This window comes from Eurytemora carolleeae, unplaced genomic scaffold (assembly GCF_000591075.1).
Source record: "Eurytemora carolleeae unplaced genomic scaffold, Eaff_2.0 scaffold1800, whole genome shotgun sequence".
NCBI lineage: Eukaryota > Metazoa > Arthropoda > Copepoda > Calanoida > Temoridae > Eurytemora > Eurytemora carolleeae.
Window position 1 is genome coordinate 38,635 of NW_019401147.1, and position 9,570 is coordinate 48,204.

A 9,570-nucleotide genomic window follows, 5' to 3' on the forward strand; every position below is an offset into this window, starting at 1 on the left:
TATATCTGTATTAGCCTGTTCATGGATTGTTTGTTGTTCATCATATATCAGTACCACCCTGTTCATGGACTGTTTGTTGTTCATCATATATCAGTACCACCCTGTATATGGTTTGTTTGTATTCCATGATATATCAGTACCACCCTGTATATGGTTTGTTTGTATTCCATCATATATCAGTACCACCCTGTATATGGTTTGTTTGTATTCCATGATATATCAGTACCACCCTGTATATGGTTTGTTTGTATTCCATCATATATCTGCTAGGCTACCGGACTATTGCCCTGGTTTACTCTGCTCTGTTTACAAACGATATTCATGATACAAATAATAATAAACACATGCATAATCCGTTTTTAAAGTAATGCGTAAAACCTAGGTTTGTAGATTAAAGTCCATATCGTACTCAAGTTTTCTCTTTACCTGCATATATTAAATAATTAATTTCACACGCACCTCTGCCCCTTTAGTAAAAGTAAATTCAACCTATACGAAGCATTAAGTCTGACCACGTCAACATTGTTGCACCGTCCTGTCCATAGAGTTAACTAGGTACAGTACAAATTGGGACCGGAATGGTTGACCCGGCTCTGAAATTCAAACGCACTACTGTTGCCCGTTTCCAAGTAACCATCCACTGTAGATTTCCATGTCCGATTCACAACAGCACCCTTTAAACCCGGGACTGAAAATGATTTGAAAAACATGTAAACCATTACTACTACAAAGCAATGGGCCAGTAATTTCATTTTGGCGAGCAAATAATAAAGCGATAATAAAGTTCTTAGCTCATTACACATATATGTTAGTTATAGCTGCCCAAATGGTTGGACCAAATTGACTCAAATATCTTTATGGAAATCCATAGGTATCCAGGGGATCACAAAAATTTTGTTTTTCATTCAAAAATTTGAATTTGAATAAAAAATATTTTCTGCAGTTTTTTACAATAGTACGGGCAACGCCAGGCATTTCAGCTAGTAGACAGATTAATTGACATTAAAGGGAGTGACCGGCTATGTAAGGTAGATGAACTGAGTATGCAGTGTTGTGGAAAAGCTCTTTCGGATTCATTTGAGACATATTAAACTTTTTAAAGATCTGTAAATCCTGAGTTTGAGCGCAAATTCGATGTTCAAAACTCCTACTTGGGGGTGGATACGTTTTTAGAATTTAATACATTTGACTCAAAACAATTTTCAAAATCCAAGAAATCCGGGAGAAATTTTAGTTATTGTTTGATAATAATAATAATTCAATAGAAGTTGCCACTTGGGAAAAATCATTTTGAAAAATACCTAACAAAAACACCTAATAATGGCAGACACAATTATTGATAAAATTGATAATTAAGAACATATCAGACAATGTGGCGGAAAGTTAATTAAAAGTTAAAATCGAAGATGTGCTCTAAGCGCCCTTGAAGCCTGATGAATGCTTATAAGATATATTGTTTTATATTTTTTAATCAGGTTTTTTTTCAGGGCTTACGATAATGTTGAAACTATTAGGTCAAGGGTTTGAATAAAAATATATTTTTTATGGTTTTATTCTTATCTTTTATAGAAAAAACTTGGAACTTTGTTATAAGTATCCTAGCTGGTATACTTAAAGGCGTAGTTTCAATTGCCCTTGTATAAAGTGACGGGGGTAGATCCACAACGGTGACCTCGATAAACCTTTTTTTATCTGCAAATACGCTTGTAAATGGTGTTTTATTCAAAATATTAATATTTACTTTCTAAAAAACGAATGTTTGAAAACTGGGATTGAATATTTTGGATTTTCAAGGAACATGTGCAGAGGCGTCCTCAGGGGGGTTTGGGGGTCCAGCCCCCCCCCCTGTATCAGTAAATCTAAGGTTTCTGACCTCTACAGATGCTGTTTTTTACAGTACAGGTGCTTGGAAAAAAATCTTATACCACCTGGACAAATATTTGAGAATGCCATTGAATAATGCTTCCAGTCCTTTTCAGTAAAAAACTAAATTTTTACAAAATTTGTGAAGGTTTGCTTAAAAGATAATAAAATTCCAATAAATTATATTTTAATTAAAGATTAAAAATATTGATTACATATCTAGATTTTTATCCAAACCTTGTTGAACATCAGTATTAGTGACTGGAATTAACATTGCTTCTTCTGACCCGTTAGCTGCTCCTGAACCATTTGCTGCTCCTGATGCATTTCCTGAACCTGTCCCTGATGCGAATGCCCATCCAGAAGCAACTGCTGAAGCACGTGCAAGCCCTCATGTTTTGATCTATAAAAACTGAGAATATTTGATTGAAAACAATTCCAAGATTTTCTCAAAATTAATGATTTAAAAAAAATGTATCCAATCTAAAATGAATATTTAAATTTGTCTCCAACTAGTCCATTTTTTGGTGGTTTTTGGTAACTTCAAGTAAATAGTATTTTCTTTGCTTTTTGTAAACTTTCAGTAAGAAAATATATCAATTTTAAATAGAAAAATTCCTTTTTCTCAGAGTTAATTTGAAGATTAAGGAACCGAGTTTTTGGCATAAACTCAAACTTTATCATCTCCTTATGTTTGTAGCCTGATGGTTTAAACCTTTAATTTTCAAACTGATAGACTATTAGATCTCACATAATGCAGAGTTTGAAGTAACTAAGGTCTATGACATTGGGTTGGAAAGATACAGGGATTTAAATCTGAGTTTGTGGCAAAGACTCAATTTCATTGACAAATATCTTTATAAAAAGCTAATCTTAACCATGCAGGCTTTACTGCCATTTGGGCTGATTGGACGATTTATTGGCCTTGCTTTAGCTGGAGATAATCATGATGATGATGAGGACTGTTTTTGTGACAGAACTTTTGGAACTGATAAGGTAAAATAAAATAAAACGCATTCTTGTGTAAAAATAACATGATCCTTTTAGGACAACAATGAAGATTGTGATTGTGAAAATGATGTTTACAGACCTCCTACCTACACTAAACCTTCATACGGTCCACTTATTTATAGTGGAGGATCTATTAATAATCCACTAAAGTCATATGAGGCTCCAACATCTTTCCCCTACTCCAATAATCCCAGTCGTCCTTTATCCGATTCCTATGGTGCCCCCAATCCGGGGTCATTTGATCCATTAACCTCATATGTTTCCCCTCTATCCAGCTCTTATAGTGCTCCTTCTTTCCTTCTTTATAAACCTATCTCAGATTCATATAACCCTCCTCATCGACAGCCATTACCAACTTATACTCCACCCTCAACACTACAATATAGTCCCTCCTCAGCAGGTTCTGGACATCCATCTAGCTCTTACGGTCCACCCTCTTCTATATCGCCTTGGATACCCTTTCACGCATCCCATGAAACTCCCATTACTCAGCCACCAAATCAAACACATGAACCTGATACTCATGAACATATTGGAAATTATTCGCCTCCCAAAGCTAAGAATGGTTGTGTTTGCCGTGAAGATAATTATAAAAAGGTAAATTATTTTGTCTTCCAATTTTAACCAAGGGGAGTGTTAATCATTAATTTACAGTTTTAATTTTTATTATTTACACATTAATTTGGCAAATTAAAGTAACTGTAAGCTTAATCCTCCATGCAAAATAGCAACCTTACCCTTAAAATCTTAATCTATCAAGTTCAAAAAGTGTTTAATTCTTTGAAATTCTCCATTGATTCTTTTAAGCAAAAAATGCACAAGTCAGTTTTGTAGAAAACAGTTTAAATAAATAAAAACATGCAAATTGGATTCATAATTGATCAGACGTACCAGGCATAGCCATCTTTCAGAAGAAAGTCACGCTATCTTTTGTTATCTCTTTCAATAAAATAAAGGACAATTAAGGATTAATATTGATTTTGTTTAGAAAGAAAATGGTTGTGAGTGTGAACCTCCTGTCTCCTATGAAACTGGAAACAGAATAACTAACTACCAAGCCCCTATTTTTGTTCAATTAGTTCAGGATGGGGACTACAACTACTCGAACTATCAAAATCTTCAAACAGATCTAAACTTAGAAAGACATACTACTTCACACCCAAACTCAGATGAAAGCCATCTTGATAATTTTCGAGAAGATGATAGCTATGCTCTGAATCCTGACTTGCCATCCAATCCGTCGGCGTCAGATGGCTATACATATGATCAGTCCTCTCTAAGCCAATCACACGGGCATTCATCAGAAACTAAATTTGAATTTAACTTCCCGCTTTATTATCCGCAGTTTGATAATCAGCAGACACCATCATCCGGGAAAAAGCATCCATCCAATCCCACCCCAGTTTACTTTTCTACATCTACATATACTTCAGGAAGCAACACATTTAAAAAAATTAATTTCCAAAAAAGAATAGAATTACAACTTTCTCTCACCAAACCTTATTTTTATAAATAGTTGCAATTCAGGTTTTACTCAGAAACCTCTCTTACACCAAAGTCTTGTGGATTATGGTAAACCCAATTTTTTTCCTCAAAAATTAGATTTTTTATTTAAAAATTATTACAGGTTATGAATCAGTATCCCTAATATCAAGCCAGAGCAATGAGGACTACAAAGAACTACCTGGGAACCATAAACACCAGCATGATGAATATCAAGAAGATGTTGGAGTGTATCATGAAGACGGTGAGGCTCATAAATATGAACACGATCCCCATCAAATCATCAAAGATCCAGAGCCTTCCAATATTGGCTTAGGGAATAACAAGCTTGGAAATCAGAGAAAAGGATATTCCTATGTTTACTTCTACAGCACCTAGTAATTCAGTTTTAATTGTAAAAAACTACTTTTTTAAAATATTCACATTTAAATATTCATTACATATTTAATATGCTCGGTGTGCTGTCCAGTGTGCTATCCAGTTTTACCTTATATAGTCCATATATGTGTACTGCACTGCTCGGTCTAGGTGCTTAAAAATCGGCCCGGTACTTGAAATGAACCCGAGTTTAAAGTACAGTTGGTCCGTTACTTCCAATGTACTGGAATTATCAATGCTTAAGATAGTTTTGTTAAACCTTTTAGTTCGTTAAAAAAAATTAATAAAATTTCAAAACTTTATTATGTTAAAATTTGCTTTTATTTAACTTTACAGTATCTTTATTCTAAAAAAATGAAAACGATCAGTTAAACAAATTCTTTTTTGCATCGTTTTTGCATAGTTTTTGAGTCGTTTTTTTGCATTTATCTTCTGTCAGGGTTAAAATTTAACATATTGAGAGAAAATTAAATGTTTAGAATAAAATATTTAAACAATTGTTTTTCTAACACTTTACCAAATTTTGACTAAGAAAAAAAATTAGGCAAAAAATTACTATAAACTAAGCAAATGAAGGCCGATCTATTAAAATGAATTTCCAAAGTGGACATTTTAGTTTCCTTCTTAATCCACTCTTTTAATATAGCCAATGAATATGTATCAAACCATTGCGACAGCGCAAATAGTCAAAATCATGTTGCCAGATGTTCTGGACTATATAAATAGCTGTACAACTGTTTATATTTCAGTTAGTCTGGGCCTAGCCCTAGTTTAACTCACTTACAATTTAATAAAAACCCATTTATGAATTGATTCATGTTCTTTCTATTTAACAAAACTCAACTAAGAAAATATTGTTTATTACGTTGTTTCTTTTACTTTATGTAAGAGTCACTGGTTATGTGGTCTCCAGGTCGCGGGAGAGATAGGTAGATGTTTCCCCACAGTTTAAGCTGAAAGATTTCCGGAAAAGGAAATAGAAATTTCCGGAAAAAGGAAAATGGTAATTTAAAAAAGAGACTATAAATATAAACAAAACAAAACGATACATTACACCATGTAAAAAAGAAAACCGAATGAATATGTGTGTTTTTGTTATATATATATATATATATATATATATATATATATATATATATATATATATATATATATATATATAAAAATGTTTTTCTTGTTTTTACTAAAAGAAGATGCTAGTTTGGCACAGGTTTCACCTTACATTCATTTTAACAACTAATTGTTTACTATTGTCGAGTTTTTTATAAAGAGCCAAAATAAAATGCGCATTTACAATGGATTCATAATTGATTCATATTGCACAAGCTTGGAAACCTAACTTTGCCAGGAAACTAAACTTTCTCTCTAAAATCCGACTCAACTTACAGTTTTAAAATCAGTGCTAAGAACCAATCAATCACAATTTGAGGCAAATCTGGCAAGGGGTTTATGAGCTATATTGATATATATATATTGATATTATATATATATGATCGGACGTACAAACAAAGAAACAGAGATTACTACTTTATAGATATATTTAAAAATATTATGAATAAATGATTGCCGTGGTTCTATTGTTTCATATAAAGATAAATGTTGGACCAGTGCAAATTGTTTACAAATATATATCTAGAGCTGGGCATGTTAAGATTGTTTACTAATATATACCTAGAGCTGGGCATGTTAAGATGGTTTACTAATATATACCTAGAGCTGGGAATGTTAAGATTGTTTACTAATATATATCAAGAGCTGGGCATGTTAAGATTGTTTACTAATATATACCTGGAGCTGGGCATGTTAAGATTGTTTACTAATATATACCTAGAGCTGGGCATGTTAAGATTGTTTACTAATATATATCAAGAGCTGGGCATGTTAAGATTGTTTACTAATATATACCTGGAGCTGGGCATGTTAAGATTGTTTACTAATATATACCTAGAGCTGGGCATGTTAAGATTGTTTACTAATATATATCTAGAGCTGGGCATGTTAATATTTTTTACTAATATATACCTAGAGCTGGGCATGTTAAGACTTTTTTAACCGTTCGTTAACGGTTAATTATAATAACCAACGAACTAACTTCTCAGGTATATCTGTTTGTTCTCAGCTATGAACTGGAAGTTTTGTTCAGTAACGGCATTACAGGTCGATATTCAAATAATTAAATCATATATATGGGAAAAAAGAAAATATCAAAGAACAGCCTAGCAGATTAAATTTTATTTTACTTTCTGTAATAAAGTTTCATACAATTCAATTTTAAGCAGGAAAAAAATAAAGAAATTCCTTGCTATTTCTAAAATACATTTTTTCGGTTTTTTTTTAAATTTTCTGTTCTTTATTCTTCATGAACAGTAATATTTTTCGGTCGGTTAACGCTATCAAAATAAAGAGGTTTTGCTAGTTGTTAACGGAATCTTTTTTAATTTTCCAAACCTGCCGTTTGTTTACAGGAAATTGCCCATCCCTTCTAATATCCAGAGTATTCTCACGGTTGAATAAAGAAATGTTCCGTAATATTTATCCAATAGCAGCTGTGTTGTACACATATTGGTGCACTTAGCCAAAAATTTAATACATGGTATGGATATAAAAACCAGTTTTGAAACCCGGGTTTCACGAATGGGGTTAGTCAGTTTTGTAGATATCAATATTTTTGTCATGAAATATTATATTATTTAGTTTCTCTATATTCTCCTTTTTTTGAATCTCTTATATTAAAATCTACTTAATTGTTAAGACTCTGAAATGGAAACTCTGGAGTTTCATTCAACGATACTCTTTTAAATTTTGGGCTCTGTAGACGAATGGCGCAATTTATAAATGGAAAACTGGTTTTTGTACAATTTGTAATTTTAGCAGCATCTTTAACAGAATACATCAAATACATAATTTTTAAATGATAATAATGGAAGATTGTACACCTTTGAAATAAATATCTTTACATTATAATTCTTTGGGATAGGTATACATTTTTTAATCTTTATGATTCTAAAGAGCAAACCCAGAGAACATTTTACAGTGCTTTACTGACAGTCTATAAGACAAAAGAAATTGTCACAATTTTTAGTAAACTCAGAGAATTTTGTATTGTAGAACGTATACATTTGACAAAAAAAAATGTTATGCTTGAAATTGAAAAAAAAGAATGTTTAATTTTTTAGAAAGAACCCATATTCTTGTAACTAGTAGAATGTGCTTGAGAAAGCTTTTTTCTATAACAGTAACCAAGAGATTGGGTTAGATTGCCTTGGACCTTGAATTCGGTTGATTAGATTCTAATTTGTGAGTACATTTCTCTCTCCTTCTCTCTCTCTCCCTTCTGTTCCTCTCCGGGTGTAATCTCTCAGGAGGACGTAATAAAAGGATATCTCCGGAGAACTCAGTTCTCTCCAAACCATCTAGCGAGGAAAGTATTACACGTACACAATTATCCAAGTTTAAATTGAAGACAGAGACAACAGAATAGTTTCACAAGCTGTATCTATCTATAAATTTGGCTTGTCTGTCTGTTTGTCTGGGTGTCTGTTTGTTTGTTTGTATCCAATAAACGTCAAAACGGCTGAACCGATCGGGCCCACATTTTTTGTGGGACATCTAGGGACCCCAGGAAAGGTTTTTGAATTATCAAAATTTCAAATATTTGTCTCCATCAAAATTCGATCTTCATTAAATTTTTGAAAATTTTGAAAATCCACGAAATTTTTTGTGAAAATCCGCGAATTATTTTTGTTTTGTTTTACGATGTACACAAAGAGAACATCTTCTAAAGCTAGTATAATATAAATGCGGTTTTCAGGGTTTTCCTCAGCCTTTGATGACTCTAAAATTGTAATTTATATACATAAATAAAGTTAAAAATGATAAAAAATCTTGTGTAAAAGTTTTGCTGTGAAAATTGAATGTTAAAAAAAGAAACCACATGAAAGGAATTAATTGAGTCTTTGCCACAAACTCAGATTTTCTAATCATGCTATATCTGCAACCTTATGTCAAATTATCAATTAGGTTATATCAAAAAGTTTGAAAAATCAAGGTTTTGGTGAGATATAGGAATAGATATAGATAAAGGAATTAGAAATTTGTATCTTTTAATTTCAACACTTTGATGACATTCTTTGACTGTGTAATAAAGCATCAAAAGTGTGATTTGAAAGCATCAACAACAAAAAGGAAATCAAATTTGATGCCTTTTTGAACAAATATTAACTTTCCAGTCAAATTATGACTGAATGAGCAAAAAGAACCAGGAAGCATTGCTATTCATCGTGCTTTTCCGATGGATTTAACACCACAAATATTTCCTCATCAGTTGTAAAACAAGATGAAAGAAATCCTTCATTTTTCTTGTCAAAAATCATTTTTGATGCTTTTAAGAAAAACCTTAGAAAGAAAAAGTTTTTGCAAGAGAGGAAGAAGATGCGCCCCCCCCCCCCCGCGTCTGTTTTCGATATAATGACTCAGGGATATCAAAATAGCAAAATTTCTTACTATTCGGTTAAAACGGCAAATAGTTAGAAGTTAATGGACTCTACTTTTCTAAGACTGTACCCGCATAGAACCGCAGACGCTGTTTTAGAGTCTGAAAACGACCCGCAAGACACCAAAAACTGGCGCCCGCCCGACTCTATGTTAGTACTAAGAAGAGAGTCGTTTTTAGACCGTAAAGACCATGAATCCGTCTCTCCTCAAAACGGAAGGTGTCGGATGTCTCTCCCGGCAGGGGGCCATTATCTCCCTCAATATTTATTACTTTGGCGCCATATGTCTGCATCTGCAAGCTGTCGAGACAAGCTGTTTTCC

At 32.8% G+C, this 9,570-nt stretch overlaps 1 protein-coding gene across 1 annotated transcript; it reads left to right on the forward strand.

The window, feature by feature from the left end:
• The first annotated feature begins 2,718 nt into the window (after nucleotides 1-2,718).
• On the forward strand, nucleotides 2,719-4,945 carry LOC111717787 (DNA-directed RNA polymerase II subunit RPB1-like). The gene is made up of 4 exons (XM_023493235.1): nucleotides 2,719-2,859; nucleotides 2,911-3,471; nucleotides 3,863-4,446; nucleotides 4,502-4,945. The coding sequence occupies exons 1-3, from the start codon at nucleotides 2,743-2,745 to the stop codon at nucleotides 4,388-4,390; spliced, it is 1,206 nt and encodes a 401-aa protein (XP_023349003.1). The 5' UTR covers nucleotides 2,719-2,742; the 3' UTR covers nucleotides 4,391-4,446; nucleotides 4,502-4,945.
• Nucleotides 4,946-9,570: the final 4,625 nt, after the last annotated feature.